The 22512-nt window shown below is 39.5% G+C and overlaps 1 protein-coding gene and 1 pseudogene across 1 annotated transcript; one reads left to right on the top strand and one right to left on the bottom strand.

Annotated features, from left to right (window-relative positions):
• Positions 1 to 4344: 4344 nt before the first annotated feature.
• Positions 4345 to 8232, top strand: LOC104426729 (BTB/POZ domain-containing protein At1g03010). Its single transcript, XM_010039872.3, is given in 6 exon segments — positions 4345 to 4877; positions 5834 to 5900; positions 6249 to 7439; positions 7533 to 7551; positions 7554 to 7738; positions 7740 to 8232. Coding segments are annotated over 6 exon segments (1887 nt in total). The 5' UTR covers positions 4345 to 4785; the 3' UTR covers positions 8073 to 8232.
• A 781-nt stretch (positions 8233 to 9013) lies between these two features.
• On the bottom strand, positions 9014 to 10113 carry LOC120289973 (annotated as a pseudogene).
• Positions 10114 to 22512: the final 12399 nt, after the last annotated feature.

Here is a 22512-nt window from a genome sequence, read left to right as displayed (position 1 = left end):
TCATTCAATGCATTGTGAAAATTAAAAAGAATTGCTTGTACATACCAGTGTCTTCCAAATTATGGCGGAGACTAGATTGAATTGTGCCCAATTCTAATTGAACTAATGAAAAATGAATCGAGCTAACCAGAATCGATCAAAAGTCATAGCTAGGGCAAGACCGACACTTGACTGAATTGGCCAATCTGTTACGATTTAAAAAAGTTAACGCGTGATAAAATACTGTCCACACGAAGTTTCAAGTCTTCCCAATCAATCAAAACTAATGTTTTTTTTTTTTCCCAAAATCCTCTGCTAGGGACATTTCAAGACAATAATTTGAGCAAGACTAATTCAAGGTAATCATGGTCGGCTCATGATGATCCACGGGTTTATATTTCTTAACACATTAAAATAAGCATCCCCAAATTCTTGTGTTGGATTTTTATTTTATTTTAATCTTATCCAAAACTAAAAATCATGATTCCTCTGTCTTTATGCAATGCATTTCGTCTATAAGGTACAAAGGGGTAAAAGTGAAAACTGGAGAATTCACCCCGCATCAATTATTTTCTTTTTCGCAAACGAAAAGAAGTAAAGGGGAGGATTCCATGAACCCCACTTTGCATTACTTTAGGTGGTAAGTGGGAATTCAATTTTGACCCGATTTCAACACCGACTGAGCATCACCAATCAAATTCTTGACCTTAAGACCTGACTTCACAGACATCCCAAGTGAATTTGCACCAAAAAATGCCAGCCCCAAAGTTTTGTTGGCATGTCGGACTAGGAGTGTACCAAAAAACTGGGCATAGAATTCAAAATGGTGGGCTCAAAGTGTCTCTTGTACACCACAATCATGGCCACCAGCTTTGGTCACCTGCCCTAATCATTCAGCTTACTCTGCTTTTCACCCCACTTTTTCTGTCCTTCCTATCTTCTTTTGGCTCTCGCAGAAGAACAGGCTTTGGATGTAATATCAAAGAATGTAGGTCTCAAGAGGAGGAGATTTGAAAAAGGAAAAGCAGAAATTACTAAGGAGAGATGTGTTTGACTTGGCTGAGACAGAAGTTTAGATGCTCATTAGCTGAGACAGAAGTTTAGATGCTCATTTAAGGCATGCATAACCAAATTCTGATTTTGCAATGTTAAGTTTTATTCATGTTGTGTAAAAACTTCAAAAAGTTTGCATATACGACGGCAGCTTTATTTTCTATAATGACTTAGGTTTCAACGACTATCTATTATTGTGTTGTTAAACCCGAAAAAGGATCATTAGAACTTCAAATTTTATTTCTATTACAAACAAATATAATGGAAAAAATTGACAACTGCATAAGTGGTATGTTTTTTTAGGTCTTTGCTTTTGATGTAATGGGGCGATTAATTAACATTCGAATTTGACGAGGAGGAGGAAGAATTACACCAAAAGCCCTCTTCGTTCCTTCCTTTTTTTTCTTGTTAGGTGGATGAGCACGAGGGGGATCTTGTGCTTCTAGCAAAAGCTAGTGACACCTATAATAACATTATTAGGATTGCTTAATTAATGCGATTAAGAAGGCTGATGACGACTGATAAATTGTTTAAGAATCCTCGCCCCAAAAGCATATGGTCCTGAGTACTTTTAATTGAAGATAAGAGAAAGACTTTGCAGGCCAGGTTGAGATTGTTATTCTAGCGAAGAGCCACACAAGTTGTTTCTTTTTATGTCACCTTTGTTGAAGCAAGCCTCTCATCATTGATTCTTCCGGTTTGTGGCGTCATTATAACTTCTTGGAATTTTCTTATATTTATAAAAAAGATGAAAAAATAGAAAAGAAAAAAGAAAAAAAAAAGAGAAAAGAAAAATCCCATTAGCATATTGTTTATTGGCTTACTATTTAAGATAGTAGGCCAAGACTTCAGTAAGATGTGAACACTTAGCAGATGGCCTAGGATCCACCGATATGTACCCGGACAAACCAAGGTTTCATGATTAAAACTCTTGACTGATTTAAAATGCCGTTCGTTAGTAAGTACCATGATGAGAACAAATCAATGTGATTTAGAAGGCATAATTGCCATTAGAATAACGTTCAGTTTATCAAGATTGGTTTACAATATGTGAGGCACTACTGGGCTTTTAAACAAGTGTGTCCTCTTGAATACCTAGATAATATTATAACAATTTCTGCATCGGTTGTAAACTAATCTCGATTCACCTTTTGTCACCATCTATTATAATGACTTGAGTATCATATAGAGATATGACTTAAGTATTATATAATGCTACGAGATGTTAAGGAGATGCGCGCGCGCGCCCACACACACACACATATATATTTCTCCCTGTGAATTTGTAACTCTCTAAGTTTGCTTGCCGATTCTTCTACTGTTAGAAAACAAAGAAAATTACCATAAAGTTAGATCAGATGGTTGAAAATCAAAATTATTGCTTGCTGGCACTTTCGGTCATGGAACGATAAACATCAACAGCAGCTGTCCACATTATGACTATATTCCTCAACTTTTGTTAAAGTGATAATGCAAAAAAAATAAAAATTAATCACTGGTAAAGCCGGATCTAATTAGCTTCTAATCCATAGGCTTAGCTAGAAGACCTCTTTCTTAAAAGATACGTATAAAAAATATAGAATAAATATAAAAGAAGGTTCTTCTAAAAGGTTCATGGATAGTTAATTAATAGGACAATATAGTTGGATAGATGTGGCACACATCAGCTATAGAGGGATCATGTACACCACACACTTTGTCAAATATATAATGAAAAGATTAAAAGAACAGCATGCGGTTTCTTCACAAAGCTGCAATGTAGATGCAGAGAGCATAAACTATACTTTAAATAGAAAAGAGAGATTAGCTAAGGGTGGTGGTGATAAAGGGAAAATAAACTAAGGGACTAGGGACCATTTCAATGATCCTGGCCATTTGCTTGGCCAAATTCTTTTTTGCTAGAACATTACATGATATGTTGCTGCAGATGGAAAACCCACCAGCCAAAAGCAGGACTCCATGATGTGATCATCATTGCCATCGGGTCGGTTGTGATCATATGTCATGATGATCAAAGCTATGTGCACCTGAGAAATTATAGCGTGGAATTTGGGCCATTGAAAATGACAGATCCCATAGTGACACTGGATCTAACGGTGTAGATTCATTTCAGTACATGTACTAGGTTTGTCGAATGATTTCGTGTGTACTGCACGACGGAGGAACGTTTTATACCATTACTCTCGAAAGGGTAAATTTACTTTTACTCTAAAATTTGGAGAAACCCAATTTTTTAACTACACAAAACTGCAGTAAGAATCCTAACAATTTCATCACTTCCTAATTTTCTCCATCCTTTTGGGTTATCAAATAAGTCACCTTTTGAACTCATGTGAAATCTACCCCCAAATTAAAGCTCCTCCACAAACTATATGTTACTTACCTTTTTGCCTTTTTTAGCATCATGTATTTGCAAAATTTTTCAATAAGGCCACTATTTTCTTTTACAAAAACCTAACTTGTTATCCTTTTACAAATATAGTTAGAAAATTATAAAAATAAAAATGGCTGATATAAGGCCGTATAAAAATATTTTCCAACTTAAAACACAAAAGTGAAGAAGAGCAGAAGAAAATCGCACAAAAACCAAAATAAAAAAAATAAAAAAATAGGGGCATAGTCGAAATTTATAAAGAAATCTAACGGGACATTCCCTCTCAAAAATGGTGTTAAAGGAATGAGAGCGGATTATTTTTCTTAACAGAATTAAAAGGTGGGGGATAAAGTGGAAAACCCTATAAAAAGATTGAGATTGATTTTGTTATTTGGCCACATTTTGAATATAACTCAAAGAACAATCCAAAAGGGAAAAGAAAGAAAAGAAAGAAAAGAAAGGAAGAAGAATAATCAACTCCATCAAAAACAAAAAGCAAAGAGAAAAGAAGACATCTTTCTTTTCCCTCTGAAAGCGACGAGGGCGAGCACTGCACTTCCACACGCGTGTATCCAGCGGCCAGCGGCCAGACGTGTAGCAATCACAAGTCCAACTCATGTTCTTGATGATAGTCCTTCGCTCGGGCGAGCGATCGGGATCAGTTCGTGCGTACAAATGATTTGGTCTTATCACGAAAGAACCGCTCCTTATGCGTAGCTTAGCCTAGCCGTCATCATTATGGTTAAAGCAGCACAGCCCGCACAGCGGAGAGACAGACAGGCCTTCAGGATTCCTGCGATTTTGCTCCAGAAAAAAGACTCTTTTCACAATCTTTCACCGAAAAGCGATTGAAAAAATGCATGCACAAATCCCTCTCTCCTATCTTGCTCGACTTTTTCTCTTTCTGGGGACCAAGATCGGGAATAAAACCCACATACTCATTATTAAAAAAGAGAGCAAAAGGAGACTCCATTAAAGTATGAACACAGGGAACTCCAAAGTCGTCACCACCTCCCTTTAATTCCTCCTGCATGGCTTCATGTGACGCCCCCTCTCCACACAACTCCTCCGTCTCTTTCCTCACTTTTTCACAAACGTACTCAGAGAGAGAGAGAGAGACAGAGAGAGAGGAGAGCTAAAGCTGAGTAGTCCATTAATGAAGGAAACATGAGTTTTGGTGGATCAAGGTGAAAAGGGTCGGCTTCTTGAAAGAGAAGGATTCGATTCTTGCTTGCTGATCGACCCCAGAATTTGTGGAAGAGAATTTCATCTTGTTGCTGGAATAGAGTGAAGAAGAGTTGAAATTATCGTTTTCGTCACTGTTACCACTTCTCTTTCGGTCAGAATCTTCCTTTTAAAACATTGGGGAAAGAGAAGAGATGGGCGTCGTGACAGTGGGCGAACTGAAGCCCAGCATATCAGGGAAGCGGTCGTTCCGTCCAAATTCCAGCGTGCGCCACGCTTCCGAATGGTAACTCTCCTTTTGTTTTTTCCCTCCTTCCGCAACTAACCGTGTCGTTTAGCTAGGTCGTTTTGAGATTTATCTTTTCGAAGGAGTTACCCTCTGGCGTCTGCTTTTCATCAGCAGTGCATAAATGCTGCGAATGCATAGGATTGAGAAAAGATTTTGTGCACTTCCAGGTTGATTCACAAGACCAGGTTCTCGTAAGAATACGGAACAGTTAGGCCACAGGACAAGACAGACCCAATTTGTAGCATCATGGAAATTATCAAACTGTTCCTTTCTCCTTGTTTTTTTCTCTCTTTTTGCGCGGGCGCGCACGACAGCGTCACGGGATTCGGTTGATAAACGTCCACGTCCTGTCCTGGTCTATTCCCATGTTGCGAACTGTGATTGCCAACATTTTCTAGACCAATTATTTGCGGACTGACTATCCTCCGGCCCTCGCGCTTAGTACGGAGTCCCCGACTTCGCTGTACAAGTACTGTTCGCACGGGCATGCCGAAGCTCCTGGATTCACACACTTGCACATCCGATTTATCGGAACGAAATCCACGAGGGACCCATGCGTGGATCATATCTAAATCTGTTCTTGTCAGAACTGCTGAAGTTTGATTCCATTTTTTCCATCACTGTTTATTTGCCTTCGTCTTGCCTCCCATGCTGTCTCAAGCTGCTCAATTATAGGGTCGGTTATTCACTGACTTGACCGATTATGGTCGAATCGTCGGTTCGTGGTGGACCCTGCTTTTAAAGATTCAATGAGTTCAATTCTGTATAAGTTGAGTTCTCGTCTAAATAATACAAACATGAACGGCCTAAAAAAATGGCGATACAGGCTTATAGCAGTAGAAGTTGCTGCATGGTTTTTGAATTATTGGCCCTCCCAGAGATGTACGCAAAAAGTTGAACCTGCAATAGATTCACACTTCTAAGCTTCGATCTCACCTAATGTTTGCTTGCAGGCCGATATCCGATGTTTCTAGCGATCTCACTGTGGAAGTAGGAACATCAAGCTTTCCTCTCCACAAGGTATGGAAAGCAGAATTCGGTGTAAAAATATTGCCTTTTTTGTATTTTCTGTATTTTTCTTTTCACTTTCTTTCCTTCCATTTAGAGAGAAGATTATTCACGGTGCTTATTGTTTGAATTTGATCCTTTAAACGCCTAGCTGTTGCAGCTTGTCTGCAATCAAGTAAATATTAGTCAGTGTCAGTCGGTTAAGCAAGAAAATTCTGTATTACCATCACTCGCTAATCCCTAACAATTCCAGAGAAAAAGATATAACTACTATGCCTGAGCATATTCAGTTCAATCTCCGAGTGGCTTTATTCTATTCTTGTTCAAATTTGCCTACTCACAGATCTGACTATTTTGCAGTTTCCTCTCGTTTCTCGTAGTGGACGAATCCGGAAAATATTGTTGGAAGCAAAAGACAACAAAATCTGCAAGATAAATCTCCCTGCTGTCCCGGGAGGTGGAGAGGCCTTTGAGCTTGCCGCGAAGTTCTGTTACGGCATGAATGTCGACATCACATTAGCAAACATTGCTTCACTGCGATGCATCGCGCACTACCTGGAAATGACCGAGGAATTCGCCGATAAGAACCTAGAATCTCGAGCAGAAGCATATCTCAAGGACAATGTGCTTCCTAACATATCCCACTCGATCTCAGTGCTCCATCATTGTGAGAGGCTCTTGTCAGTAGCAGAGGACATAAACCTCGTCTTGAGGCTCATAAATGCAATCGCGAGTAATGCCTGCAAAGAGCAGCTCACCTCCGGCCTCTCCAAGCTTGACCATAACTTCCAGGGGAAAGTGGTAGAGCCAGAAACGCCTTCCGATTGGTGGGGCAAATCACTCGCCGTGCTTAATCTTGATTTCTTCCAACGAGTCCTATCTGCAGTCAAGTCGAAGGGGCTGAAACAGGACATGATCAGCAAAATTCTGATCAACTATGCGCAAACTTCTCTTCAAGGCCTCTTGGCTAGAGATCCCAATGTGATGAAAGGAAGCTTACCGGATTTAGACTTAATAAAGAAGCAAAGAGTCATGGTGGAAGCAATTGTTAGCTTGCTTCCTACACAGTCGAGGAAGAGTTCGGTTCCGATGGGGTTCTTGTCGAGCTTGCTGAAAACTGCGATTGGATCATCGGCTTCTATTTTGTGCAGATCTGATCTGGAGAGGAGAATCGGCCTTCAACTCGACCAGGCAATTCTGGAAGACATCCTAATTCCCGCCACTTCCCATGGGAACAGCCACAGCATCACTATGTACGACACTGACTTGGTCTTGAGGATTTTCGCAATCTTTCTGAACTTAGATGAGGATGAGGATGAGGATAATCATTTGAGAGACGAGAGCGAAATGGTTTACGACTTCGACAGCCCCGGATCTCCTAAACAGAGCTCAATTCTTAAGGTGTCCAAGCTGTTAGACAACTATCTCACTGAAGTAGCGGTGGACTCAAACTTGTCACCGTCCAAGTTCATAGCTTTGGCAGAGTTGCTACCGGACCACGCTCGTGTAGTGAGTGATGGACTTTACCGAGCTGTGGACATCTTTCTGAAGGTGATCCTCTGTTTGTGTGTGTGTGCATGTCGCGAGTGCAGATCATAAGTTACTCATATCATTGAGGCCAAAATTCGACCCTTTGTCTGACAGGTACACCCGAACATCAAGGACTCGAGCGCTACCGCCTGTGCAAAACCATCGATTGCCAGAAACTATCTCAAGAAGCCTGCAGCCATGCAGCGCAGAACGAGAGGTTGCCCGTGCAGATGGCGGTTCAAGTGCTGTACTTTGAGCAGATCCGGCTCAGGAACGCCATGAATGGAGGCCACAACCAATTCTTTTCTTCGGATCGCTCCAGGGCCAGTTCCTCAGCGTTCCGGTAGCGGGGCCGGTAGCGGGGCCATATCTCCAAGAGACAACTACGCATCGGTGAGGCGAGAAAACCGAGAGCTGAAGCTCGAGGTTGCAAGAATGAGAATGAGGTTGACTGACTTGGAAAAGGATCACGTGTCGATGAAGCAGGACCTTGTACGGTCCCATCCTGGTAACAAGCTTTTCAAATCCTTCACCAAGAAGCTGAGCAAGCTGCATTCTTTGTTTCGGTTAAGTGCAATCAAGCCATTAGGAGGGAAGGCCAACTCCGAGTCGCGGTTCTTGTTTCAGAAGCGGAGGCGGCACTCAGTTTCTTGAGTCATGTAAAGGGTGTGTGAATAGTGAGTGAATGTATAGTATGATAGCTAATGAGGTTTTTTGTGTAGTGCCATGCTGATCATTTTGATAATGGGCTTTGCTTTGCAGTTATGTGATCATTCTTGTTGACATTTCTCTGATAGTAAGCACTTGAATCTTACACATGTTACCAAGAAAAGAAATGCTCTGGGTCGTGATGTCGATATCAACTGATCTTCCGAGTTCGAAACTACTCGATTCAACAAGTGAGGCTCGCTTTTGATATCTGATCCTTAATCTTCGGAGCAACTGTTGTTCTTACGATGCCTTGAATCCCTTGATCCCATGATGAACAAATTGCCTTTTTGACTTTTGACCTATTTTTCTATACATAGTGCTACGTTTCTGTCTACAGAATCCTGAGAGTTAAACAGGAAGACAAAAAGGGGCCATCGGTGACATAAAGCAAAAGAAGACAGTGCATCCAGACAACTGGATATCATGAAAGTGAAAGTACAGGCTAATGCAAAGTTTAAGCGAGCATGCGTGATTATATTAGACAAGTAAAGTGCTGATGACGCGATGTCTGTGTCCTCCACTAATTTCGGTCTGCTAAAAGAATGTGTTTGATTTTGCTTCAAATATTTGTCGGCCAAACCACATTTTGAGTTAAACTATCACAATTAGGCAAAAGAGCCGAAACTCGGTAGCTGCAATTTATTCCTCTCTTCATCACTTGGGCTATGAAGTAGCACCTCTTTTCTGATATTTCTAGCAATCTGACGAACCTTCAGATGTACAGAACTCAGATGTTCAATAAGTAGGTTGAAATCAATGTATTCTTTGAGTTGAAAATCACATACTGTAATTAATTATCACCTAAATAAAATCAAGCAAAAGGATTACTCAAGATTCAGAGTATGCTCCCATCAACAGATTAAAAAATGACTATAGAAAATGACTATCGGGAATGAAATAATCCGTTTTTTGAAACTATACTGCCAAAAAGTGTCATTTCATAACAAGTTTGGACAACACACACAGAATTAAGTTCCAACCTCTGCTCACATCTGCTGTTTCGAGACTCAGAACGCAACACAAAAACCTATTGCTGCCTTAAAAAAGTACAACACGCGTTGACCATTGCCACATTTCAACTATATTTCCGCGATGAAGATACTTCCCATCTCTATCTCGTCAAATTGGGACCACAGAGTTATAGTGCTCTCCAAGCCCATATGCGTGCCTATGGTAAGAGAGCATGATGCTTAAATTGGACAAGCCAGTTCCGCCATCAGACTGATATTCCTTCCCCATCTCCACATCAGGGAATGATCCGGAAAAGATTTTTATGTGTTTTTTAAGACAGTGACTTAGCGCACCGAGCTCCAGCTGTCCTCCCCATGCGGCTGTCGACTCCACTTCTTTGCAGTAATTCTCGAATTTCTCCGCTACTGACTTCTTCACTATCTCCCTCGACTGTATTTCAGATGAGAAAATGGGAGAAACCCGAAGCGTGTTTCCTCATGTAGGCAGCGATCATTTCTCTAAGCTCTTGATACGTGTAAGGAGAAGAACCCCAGAGAGCAAGGCTAATTGATTTTCCACAGCCCTGTAAAGGCAGTGCCCATCTGGCTTTATCTCATTAACAGTCAATCCAAGGGGTTCAAGCTTTTTTCTAATTCTCGTTTTCTAGCAACCGGTCGCTCACGATATTCTGCTGCTCTTCTTGAATCCTCTGCTCCTTGCTGCTTCTTGCTGAGCTCTTTTCTCGCGTCTCTTCACGCCCTTGCTTGGTTTTGAATGTTCAGATTGGCTGGCAAAGACCCCAGCTATGGCCTTCACCAAATTGTCGAGATTCCCTTAACATCTCCATTGGTCCCGTTGTAGCCTAATGAAGCAAGTTCTTCAGCCTGTCTTTCCTTGAGTTTATTGGAAAGCCTAGAGATTTCTTCCTCCACTTGCTTCTTCTTAGCTTTCTGTTCAGCTTTGCTGCCCTTTGCAGCCCCCTTTTCAGTTCAGTTTCCTTGTTTTGTAGCTGTGACACCTCTTCCTGAAACATTGTTCCCAGTCTTTATCGCAACAAAAATTCCAGAACGCATACATTTGGTATGAACAATCAAGAAGAATCAAATCAATCAGCACTATATACTGCAACATAACCGATTTTTTGAAGAAGGAATCATTACAGCTATAATAGAGCAACAAGTGTCATAATAAGGCTGACAATATAATTTCGAATAGTTACAATAGGCAATTTTGCATCGAACTTATATCCTTTTCACTTCATCAGTGTCGATAAGATCTAGGAATTACATTCCAAAATCAAGTCAAATGTCACATATCTTAGACATGCAATAACTGCATAAGAACTAAAGCATTCACCTAATCCCATATTTGGTTTTGAAACTTGACTTTGAAACAAAGTGTATACAAATAAACTCATTTGCAGCTTCATCCAAACTTGCATTCATTAACACACAAACACCTACGCCCATATACAAACAAAAAAAAGTATCAACTACTCTCTCTCTCTCTCTCTAACAGAGATTAACAGAAAATATCACCCCTTTCTATGGATTAATACATGTCAGGGATACTTATCCTCTTCGTGACAGGTACCAAAATGCTTCACTTTTCATGGAGGTTATAGCCATTACCATCATTAGCCACACCAATAGATAACACGGCTCAAACAATCTATCCCTATAACTTGAATTTTGTATAAGTCATAAAACCGCGTCTTTAAACCAATGACAGTCGTTTTGTAATGCAACAGCAATTGCCTAATTAGAACGTATGCAGTTCCGATTCAGGAAAAACAAAGATATTTTAATCTAATTTGATGGCCATATTTTAGAAGCAATGGGAGGATAAGAAACAACTGTTCCTCCATAAAAAGATGGAAAAACTAAACTGCACTATCGACTCAGTGGAAGATTAACCAGTAGCTCAAGCACACCAAATTCTAATGCAAGCGTGTATTCAGCAAAGAAGGCCAAATAGACAAAAACCAAAAGAACGCACACCTGTGCCTAGAAAGCATTTCATCTTCGAGTTCGGCCTACTTTCAGGTACACTCTCCAATAAGCCATCGGGCAAAGCCGCCAACTACTTCAGTCTGATCCATTTGGCACTCTTATCCTATGTACCAGAAACAAAACAGTGAGGGCGGGGCTTCCCCGTGGCCAACCTCAGAGAATCCACAACCAATATCCGATCGACATGTACCAATTAAATGCAGAAATTCACACTCCTAGAAACAGCATACCAATATCGACAAAAGATAGCCGACGCAAAGCACTCTACCATATACCCACTAAGAATCTACTCATAAAACATTTGCCAGCCAATTCTCAATACACGAGCAACCCAAGTTTCAGAAAGATAGGTAATACATGTGTGACTACGGGCGGTCATACTGCTCAAGAAGCCTTGATTCTGGACGCATAATCCAACATACAAAGCTTCGAAAGTAACCTGATTTACGAGTACAAATTGCCCCAAGCTCGGACGCGGCAATATCAAGCCATATCACAACCGGAAAAAAGAAGAAGCAAGCGTTCCAGTTTCACCAGCAAAACAGTCATCAAAATCAATCCTGGTCGCCTTGCATCCCCAGAAAGGCCAAGATAACGATGCAAAAACGATACAAAACTTGCGAGAAGAGAAACATCGGAACCCACTAAAGGAAAAGATCAGGCGACACTTTTCATTCGAAACGCTAATGAAAATTCCATCATTTACCTGCTTCAGTCGATGATGGCTGGTCGCCGTGAAGTCCAGAGGGAGAGGAGAGAGGCAAACAGTGAAGAAGAGGCAAGAGGAATGAAGAAGAGGTTTCTGTTTTTCATTATTATTATTTTAATTCGAGTTAAATTATTTCGTTATTTTTTTTTTTCTCCACGGATTTTAATATTGTCAGCGGGGTCAGAGGCGGAACCCTAGTCTGTTGGGTTTGGTTTGACCGGCCCAAGCCCGGATGAGTCCGGACTTAATTATTATTAATTTTTTTTTGGGTAAGGGTCCGGACTTAATTTTATGTACGAGTAGTTGCTAATTACGTATAAATAAACCTTACTAATTTTCGACAGATATTTAAATTTACTTTTCACCCTGAAAGTTATTGAACACTCGGCAAAAGTTCCTAAGCAGATATGCATGTACTTTTCGAAATTGAAAAGTTATTAGCCGAAGTGGAAAGTTATTTTCTGTGAATTAAATTTTTTTGGGATTACTTGTCTTAATAAAAACTTCTTCATTGCGTAACACTATCATATTTGATTTGGATGAGAACTTAGATGTATATATAAATTTTTACAAAAACTTAGAATGCCAAACTAACCTATATCTATTTATCTACCTCACTCAAATCATGTATCCTAAACCTATCGAAACCCTTTGGTTAGAATTAGGAGATATTCGGGCAGAACGTAATATGTGATTTGGTGATAATTGTCAATATCAAATGACATCTTTTTTTAAAACTATCCAATTCCATGTTGAATTAGGGAGATATTTGTGTTGAATGTAATATGTGATTTGGGTGATAATTATCAATATCAAATCACATGTTTTAAAAACTATCCAAATCTATATTTGTATCTAATTCCCTTCAAGATCACATATATCTAAAAATTTCTGCTCCATGAACTCAGCTCAAACAAGCTCGTCTTGTTCTATTTAGGAACATTCTCCAGCGAAACAACGCATGATTCCTCAACCCCATCACTAAACACCTCGACATGGTGCAAATCCCCGAGCTCCAGTGTCAAGTCGACTGTCTCGCCTCCAAGCACAGATGGCTCCTCCTTTCGTCGAGAGATCTTGCACATCTTTCTCTTTCAACCCACAACTCGAGATTGAATCGACCTCCTTAGCACAACCGGCTTATATGTGTTGGGACATTCACTACGGCTCCCACATCCTCAAATTGCACCGTTTTCATCATTAGTAAAACCTATACACCCTCTCAACAATCGAATTGTAATAGACATTCACTATCGTAGTCGAACAAAATTGATGCAGCATGGTTTTCACCATGTAAATCCAAATTTCGACTCAAGCTAGTAGCCTATGCCGAATAAGATCTTGTATTGTGTGGACTTGAAGGGAAGATAAGTATATTCAATGTTAAAAAGACGGCACATGGAATGTCATCCCTTAAAAGGATAAATCATTAAGGTATGGAAACCCATTTATTGGAAATCAAGGGAGAGATTTTTGCAGTCAAGAGAGGATGCCAAAGGATTACATAATAATTCTTCTGTTAAAGATTAGAGACGCATTTGTTGGAGTGGGAGAAAGAGGATTATGGAAAATATGCTCCGAATTAGGTAGAACAATGGAGTCAAATCTTTAGAGCAATCAAGTTGGATTTTGAGGGCTGATATTACTTTTTAAAGATTTATTTGCCTCAAATACCACGGGTAAATTTCTTCAAAATACAATAAAGTCTTAAAACGGTATCACTAAATAGTAATTTTAGTATTTTTCTAGGGCCTTTCTAGGAAATAACGGGAAATAATGGCTATTTATTTGTTCGTAAGAAAATGAAAATGGAAGAAGAAGATTGCGATTGAATAGACACGTCAATAATTTATGGTAAAAACAAGAAGTTATATCCGAATAGATACAACTTTCCAAGGATTAAGAAGTTATGTCCGAACCCGTACGAACTCTAAAAATAACCATTGGAAGAAATAATAAAATCCAGAATTAAAAATAAATTGTTTCAAAACAGACACTATAGTTAATTTTTTTTTATAAAAAAATCAAAATTTTTCAATAAATAAAAATAATGATAATCGGTTAGTGTTAAATTTCGTCTACGTGCGCACTCACATCTTTTGATGTGAGACAAGATACATCTTATTTTGTTTCGTAAACAAACTACCGACGAGGATGTCGACAGCGTATTACTTACTAGTTGGATGCTTATGACTCGATAGCAATGCCGAAACAAAATAAAAGAGGGTAAGAAACTGATTGTCGCCATTCATGCGGCTCTTTGACGATCGTGTTGCTCGAAATCGATTGCAGAGAATGATTTGTCTAGCTGTGCTTATTGATCGAGTTTGATTTGAGAAGAGGGCTTTTTGATGCTTGTCCTAGTAATCAGAATACTTTTGCTATCATTTACTTCCGCTTGTTAAATATTTATATGAGCTACAGTGTCCTTGATTTTTCTTATTTCTGTTCTCCAATTTTCGTGAGTTTTCACTGCTTAGTTTCTCAGGATGGCCGAGCACATGTAAAAACACTGTGCAAAGGCACTTATATCGTCCATACATATCTGAATGATTGACCATATATACACTTACACAACATAAAAACGACAACCTTTTTTGTCATAAAATTGGCTTAGTTGCAAGTTTGCCCCCAAAGATTAACTGGTCAATTTTCAATTACTAAATTCGTAGATTATTGAGAAATCGGAGAGAGTCCGATTGACTTTCTTTTTGCATCGTTTCTTATGTATTAATGGGATTTTTTTATTATATTTCCACTAAAGTAATCGCCGCTTACCAAACGAAGGCGCTCCCTCCTCCTCAATTCTAAAATAACCCTACAAACATCATGGTCTACGCCATACATCATTCTTTCATTTTTGATAGTTTTAAATTTACTTTCATCTTGAACAGTAATTACTCAATAAAAGTTCCTAAAGCACTTGAAAGCCTCTACGGGTTAATCTTGAAAAGTTATTAACCAAACTGAAAATTTATTCTGTGAAATTAATAAATATTTTCGAATTGCTTTTCTATGTGGAAAGTTGCAGATCATGTATAAAAGTCACAAACTGTTGATTTAGTTTTAAATTTACTTTAAGACTGAAAATTATCACACGTGGATAATCATATCCATAAGTATGTTAATAATTGATACAACAAGCAACAATATCTTTATAAATTACAATTACATATTAAATTAATGGTTATTTTTTAATGACAGCTAGCATACTTAATTTACTTTATTGAATGTTACATATGATTACATGATATTCTGCATTTGAATATATCTGAATTATCCAATCCAAAAATCAAATCAAAACAGAATGCCCGATGTCATATGAAGATGAAGGTTTTTTTTTTTTTTTTTTTTGGGATGAAAATACGATGATTCTTCATTTAACCTCGGAAAGTTCGGAGTATTTACATCAAGAACATCAAACAAGATATTAAATTAAACAACAAGGTCAGTAGGGGACTAATTACCCAATTACTAGGGAGGAGTTCTCCTCACACAGCTTTGCAACTGGGCCGCGGGTCATTGCTTCGCCTCTCTCGGCAACGGGCCAAGGAAAGGTCCAAACTCTTTAATTTTCCTATGATCCGGTCCACGCTGGCAACAGCTTCCAGCTCACTTCTTCTTCATCCGTAACTCCCCACACGAGCGTTAGACAATTTGAATGTACTTCCCATCTTTGTTCTTGCGGCTGGAGAGAAAAGTTAGGGTTTCCAAGAGGGAGATTGCTTCTACTTGTTCCGCCGAGACGCTCCCACCTTCTGGAGAATCCATCGATTAGCATCCCCGTGAGTCCCGCAGATGCAACATGGCTAATGTGTGTTCCGACTTCCCTCGGTTTCTAAAGGTTAGCCGATTCGCTTTCTTGCCTGGACGGAGGAGGGCATCTATATTTGCTCCTGAGTGAGCCTGGGGGGGCCACCCAAGGTACGTGTGATTCTCGCTCGTTCTCCTTGACCGCCTTTGCTCTGTGTTTCAAAGTTTGCTTGTAAAGCAAATTGAGATTCTATGCAATGGTCTCTGTTCGCCGCAGCGCTTTCTCCTCAAGATGTATTGATTTCCGGGTCTTGCCATATACACCACAAGGTTGTTGTGATTTATTGAACTTTGTTGCGCTTTGAGAGTTCTCTTTTCGTGTATGCAACCATTCATCCAACCTTGTTAAACCTAACCTCGGCTAATCTTTATTTGCACGAGTTGGCTTGCCGATTTGAGCTGTCCATGGGCATAACAGCAGTGTGCATGTTCAATGGTCTCCCGCTTTTTTGGCATATGGGGCAAAGTAATGCAATATTCTTCCCTGTATAAATTTTCACCGTAGAGGCCAGTGTTGGGCATGCATTCCGAGGAATAGCTTTACTCTTAGGGGAATTCCCAACAACAAATATGTTTCCAAAGGACTGTGTTTCAGCAGAGGATGAGGCTTTGTTGGTGGTATGGGGTTGCCGCGTTATCTCTTGGGAGAAGTAGCCACTTTTACAAATATATGATCCAGATTTAGTTTGCATCCATACTAATTTATCTTCATGCCATGGGTAGACCAATAGGTGTAGCAAGGATCTCTCACAATTCCTTTGTTCATCAAACATCATTCGTATCATCTGGGTTCATTTCATGTGCCACTCCTCTCGTTCTATTAGTTCACCCACCTTCTTCGTCACATTCTCACCGCCGGCCCACACCACTCCCAGCCATTTATCTTCCCTCACCAGCCACCATTACCTACAAACCACATAAATTTTGGAGATATAATCCCTTCCCACAATAATGCTTCGCCATTCCCACGAGGGGGTCTCCTAGCCACTCCCAGCCTTTCAGAAATCGCACTTAGGTAATATAAACCCTTCATTAGTCTACTCAACAGTATTAGGTTGCTGTGAAACCCTCCATGCTTGCTTTCCTAGCATTGCCACATTAAAACCTTGCAAATCTTTAAAGCCAAGACCTCCTTCATCATTCCTAAGCTTCCGAGTCTCCCATTTCTTCCAATGAATCCCAGAAAGTTTTTCCCATTTTTCCACCAAAAGTTAGCAATCTTCCACTTTATTGCTTACATGGACACCGGATCTTTGAAGATAAATAGGCGTATCGTGGAATAGCCTACACCACCGATATAATTAATATCTCATTTCTTGCTTTATTAGCAAATTTTTCTTCCAGCTTTCTAATTTCTTATTCACCAGCCAAAATCCAAGCAAAAACATCTTTTTTAGAGCCTCAATCCGAGGAATACCTAGGTACTTCCCTGTTTTGTCTATTTATGGGACCCTCAACTCGTGCCATATTAATTTACTTCCTCAGCAAATTTCGCTAAAGAAGATACCTGATTTATTTAGATTTATGGCTTGTCCCGATGCAAAACAATATCGATGTAGTATTTTCGCTAAATTTTTGACATTCTAAAAATAGTTCCATTGAGGAAGAAAATGGAGTCATCCGCAAATAGCAAGAAGTGGGATGTAGCAGGACAAACCACTGCTGAGCTTAATCCCCGAATTGTACCACTTTTCAATAGCTTTTTCTCATCAATTGTGAGAGGACATTGATCACTAGAATAAAGAGAGATACAGGATAGGATCACCTTGTCGTATTCCTCGTAGGCTTGAAGAAATGCCGAGGCTCGCCATTGAAATTAATGCTAAAGCGAGACCGCTGACACGCACCGGCAAAGACCCATTACACCCACTTCACGTAAAACCCGTTTTTAGCAAGCATTCTCAAAGAAATCCCATTCAATGCGGTCATGTGGCCTTTGCATGTCCAGCTTTAACACCGCTTGGAATTTACGTTTCTCTCTCGACTCCGCAGCTGGACAGCACTTCTTGCACCATTAGAATGTTGTCTTGAATCTATCTTCTCCCACAAAACACTATGTTCCTTGCAATAATGCTTTGGTAGCATAGGTTTGAGTCTATTTGTCATCACTGGGATATTATTTTATAAACAAAATTGCATAGGCTAATTGGCCGAAATTGTTCGGATCTTTTTCAGATCGGGGATTTTGGGGATAAGAGATATTAAGGTTCTATTTAGATCAGGGTTTAGGTAACCCTGTCTCAAAAAATTATGCACTTCTTTGAATATATCCTCGCTAATAGATGTCCAATGACTCCAATAGAACAATCCATTCAGCCCATTCGGTCCAGAGCCTTAAGGGTCTCCTACATAGTTGTATCAGAAGCTTCGTGATTTCCTCCATTGTGATTGGTTCAACAAGCCTTCGATTCATATTTTCATCAACTAAAGCTGGAATTTGTTGTATGACAAAGTTGTAAGTTACGCGGCCCCACCGAAGTATACAAGCGAAAGAAAGCTGTTGTTATCTCCCTTAAGGGCTTCTTTTATCTTTCACCATTCATTTCTGGGTATTTTTAGCAAGGCAATTTTGTTTCTAGATCTCCTCCTGATCATGGTTGCATAAAAAAATTTGTGTTTCTATCTCCCCATTTAAGCCATGAAATCCTCGGAACGCATACCCCGGTACATCTCCTCTTGTCGCCATAGTGTTCACCCCCGGAAGCTATCTCTTGCCGTCTCACTTGTCTTGTTCCGTATTCGAGCGGCTTGTTAACCTTTGTAAATCATACCTCAGCTCATTAATTCTGGTTTTTGCATTACAGCCTGCTACTCCAAAAATTTCTAGTTTTTGTGCCACTCGTCTGCAATTTTTTCCACCATACTAAATTTTTGAGGTCCCAATTCAGCCCAATTAGTCCTAACGAGTTGCTATCAAGATTCCTCATTTTCAGATCAGAATGCCTCATATCTGAAAACTCCCTCTTTTTCCTCTTCCTTCGCACGTTCAAAGATAATAGAGCGGGCTGTGATCCGACCTAATAGCTGGTAGTGTTGTACATTCAGCATTGGGGTGTGCTATCCTCCATTCAATATCACATGTAATGCTCTATCGCCAAGTTTCTTGACTAAATGCTCCCATGTTATGTTATTTTTCCAGGTGAAAGCACAGCCCTTTGCTCTCCAAATCATTAAAGAGCATTGGAGAAGGAAGTCCCTAAATGCAGTAAGTCTGTAAGTTTCTGTCTCTTCTTTGCCCACTTTTTCCCAATGGAGTATTGAAAACTTTCAAGCAAAGTCATGGTAAATGGTGTCTAATGCTAGTTTTGTAGATCCTCCCATAACACCACTCTTTCTTGAAACTCATTGGGGGCATGTACAAAGGTAATATGCATTCGATGTCAAGGTTTCTCTAAAACATTAAGTATTAATATGGCTATTAGACCAATAGTCCATAAATAACTCTACTTGATCATCTCGTAAAAGTGCTAATCCCCCCCAAGAATTCCTTTTTGATTCACCATGAAAATGTTTTCTAAGATCTCAGTCCTTCTTGTATGCGTTGCACCTTGTTCTTGATTTTTTTTGTCTCCATTAAAAAAATAACACTAAGCCTTTCCCGGGCTGTTGTGAATTTTCTGTGGCTTGAATTGTTAAGGGTGTGCCAAAACCCCCTCGACAATTCCAGCTTAATAGCTTCATGAATGATCCTATGGCTTATTAGGCTAGCTACCAAAGCCCACCGGGGTTAGACTTCTCCATCACGTGGATGGGGTTTCCACCAATGTGTGGTGTCCAAAACTTGAGTTTTTAAAGATTGAGTGCCATACAAGCAGTAAGCGCTTGCCTTTTCTTTTTTTTTCGATTTCTGTTACCTTTTGAAAATTCGAGTTTTTGATTTCACCAACCCCCTTCCTCTCGATAGTATTCTTCTACAGCCATCGCCACCTCCTTAAGTTGTTCCTCATATAGAATCATTGTTGACTCTGCATCAATATAGCTACTTCCTCTCTTTTGTGGTCTCCTCTCCATTAATAACATTTCTATAGGTTGGATATGAGTGCATGTTCTCTAATTGATTTTGCTGTTTTGCATTTTCATGTCCACATATGGGTAAAACTTGTTCTGAATTTTGTTCTTGTCTGGTTCTTATATGTTTCAGATCTACATAGATGGGAGTCTCTGGCACACTCTCTACTTCGGTATTATCTCTTGTTTACCATAAAATATCTTCCCCATACGGCCGAGTGGACAAACTTCCGCCACACATAAACCTTCCCTAAGTTATCTCGCTAACCTTGATTTCATAGGGCATTTTTGCAAAAGGTGGCATAATGCCCAATCTTCCACAAGAATAACAAGAAGGGGGAGTCGTTCGTATTTGAATTCTACCCACAGCCTCTCTTTTTCTCCAAATTGACTAGAACTCCCGTCTAATCACAAAGGTGTAAAATCATATCATAACTCGTGGAGTACTCTAGATCACATTGCTGTAATACTAGTAAATGACTAGAGAAAGACCATGGCCTCATGTTGAATACTTTTGTTTCTCAGTCAGATTGGAAGGAGAAGGAGAAAACCCTGCTCATGTACAAGCAAAACATTATCAACTTCACACCCTTTTCATTGTATTGAGAAAAGCAAAGAAAGTTCGCATCTCTGGACAGGTATAAAATTTCCCAAACAAAGTTTTGTGGCATTCGATAGTTTTTCTTCGAATATCACCTTTTATCTCAACAACATCTTCTTCCGACCATTACATTTCCAAGCTTTTAAAGAGCCGAACCCACCTCTCTTCATCGTTTTGACTCGCCATTTTCCGTCTCGCAAATAGCGCCGGCTGGCTTGACTATTTGGAACCAGCGAGGGATTACACAAATTTTTGATTTGGCTGGAGCTCGATTCAGGGGTATATCTAAAAGAGGATCCGAATGGGCTTTGAACTAGGATTGATTTAGGTTGACGGAATTTCTGGCAACTATATGATTCCTCGCCGTGAGGATTTTACCGGCAAAATAGTAAGAAATGGGTTTTAGGGTTTTAAGATGGGGTGTAGTAGCCGAATTGGAAAACACCGAGTGTGTGGTCAGGATGATGGTTTGTGGGGTTTCCATTACAGCAGTGAAGGAAGGTTCAAACTTGAAAGGAGATGAAGATTGAGACCCCTATTCGGGTAGGATGTACTCGCCATTTGGAGCGCGAGAGAAAACCCTTTAGGTGATTTCATCAACCTCCTGCGATTGGCATATATATATTTTATATGAAGATGAAGGTTGACGAGTTGAAAATCCTTCTAGTTATTGGTTTGAAATAATTTTTTATAACCTACAATGGTTTTGTTTTTGAAAATCTATTCAGTCAAACTAAAATGGAACCTAATTAAAAACCCGTGTTCAAATAGGAAATATTTGTAAAACCTATCTCACCAAATTAACCAATTGATTCTCGATCACCTATACAAACAAAATTTTGTTTTCATAAGTAGAGCTTTTTTATTTAGAAAGTTCTTATCTTCAAAATTCAATTGTCAATTGTCAATTAAATAGATTGAGTCAATCAAATTTATCTTGATGTAGAATCCAAACTAGATCACTACAAATTATGATATTTTGGGCTTGTGTCATATTCTGTCAAGTGGATTTCATTCTGAACTTGTTGTTCAAAATCTGTTTCATTCTGAACTTGTCACGTTATGTATCATGTTCTACACTTGGCCATTCCGAACATATCACATTCTCGGGACCCGTTCAATTTGTATGTAAAGTCTGAGGTGTTCAGCCAAGTAGACTTCACAATATGGACTTAAGTATGAACATATTCATCCTTAGTCTAGTTCTGAAACATATTTAGCCTTAAGGTCTGGACACAATTTGAATAAGTTCTAACTTCAGCAAAAAGTATATTTGGATCTTCCAAGTATAATACGGATAATATCCTTTCACACATTCTATCATCTGCATAGTCTGTTATTCAATCATTATACACACAATAGCATTTGATTTATTTGTCGTTTTCAAAACATCATTAGGATTTCCACATCATTCTCATTATGTGAAAGAGATAGAGACATTGAGAGAAAAGTAAGCATCATGCCACATGCTGGCCATCACACCCTACCAGGAACCAATGACTAAGGTGATCCACATTGAGCTTAAAGCCTCCTCTGGCGCTTCCAGCTTGTGGTGAAGTCCGCTCCAAATATGATTTTTCCCCTTGTTTTGCACTCCAATCTTTTGAAATTTTTATGCAAGTTGGGTGCTTCATCTACTGTCAACAATGGATCTGGTGTTCTAGCTTTAAAGATTGCCTTGTTTTTGCTTTCCATAAGTACCAGGAGCACTTTAGCTATGAGTTCAAGAGGTGGTGGGTCCCAGCATCACTCTTGTAGCTTAAAATCCATTGATCTATACTTGTAAGTCCTCTTATTTGGATTTGAACTTGTAAGTTATGATCGGACTAGATTTTAGTTGTCTTAGGGACGTAGGAGAAAGAGATGCTCAGGAGTTTCAGCTTTTTTCTTACACAATAGGCACCACGGATTAGGTTAAATTTCCACTTGAATAAGTTTTCCTTTTGAGGGCATGGCATTTTTGACATATTTTCCATAGGGAGTAGTTTGATTCTGGGCAGAGGTTTAGTTCCATACTATAGACCATAGGGTTCATGGAATTTGGAGGATGAAGCTGATGGTTGGCTGGGTTGTCTGCATTTTTTTTTTCTGAGATGGTTGTACACGCTTTTAACAAAGTAGAAACCTGATGGGGTACTGTCCATATTACCTTCTCATTTTCTTCCATTGTTGAAATGACAATAGCCAAGATTTCTCCACTATTCTCTCATCAAACAAGTTGGCAAGGCTTTGTTCTTTTCCATTTGGCTTGATTGCTATCTATTAGTTCAGCCACTAGCTTAGGTTCAT

The sequence above is a fragment of the Eucalyptus grandis genome, chromosome 11 (assembly GCF_016545825.1).
Source record: "Eucalyptus grandis isolate ANBG69807.140 chromosome 11, ASM1654582v1, whole genome shotgun sequence".
Lineage (NCBI taxonomy): Eukaryota > Viridiplantae > Streptophyta > Magnoliopsida > Myrtales > Myrtaceae > Eucalyptus > Eucalyptus grandis.
The sequence above is the reverse complement of the archived record's forward strand: the minus strand, read 5'-3'. Positions and strand labels throughout refer to the sequence as shown.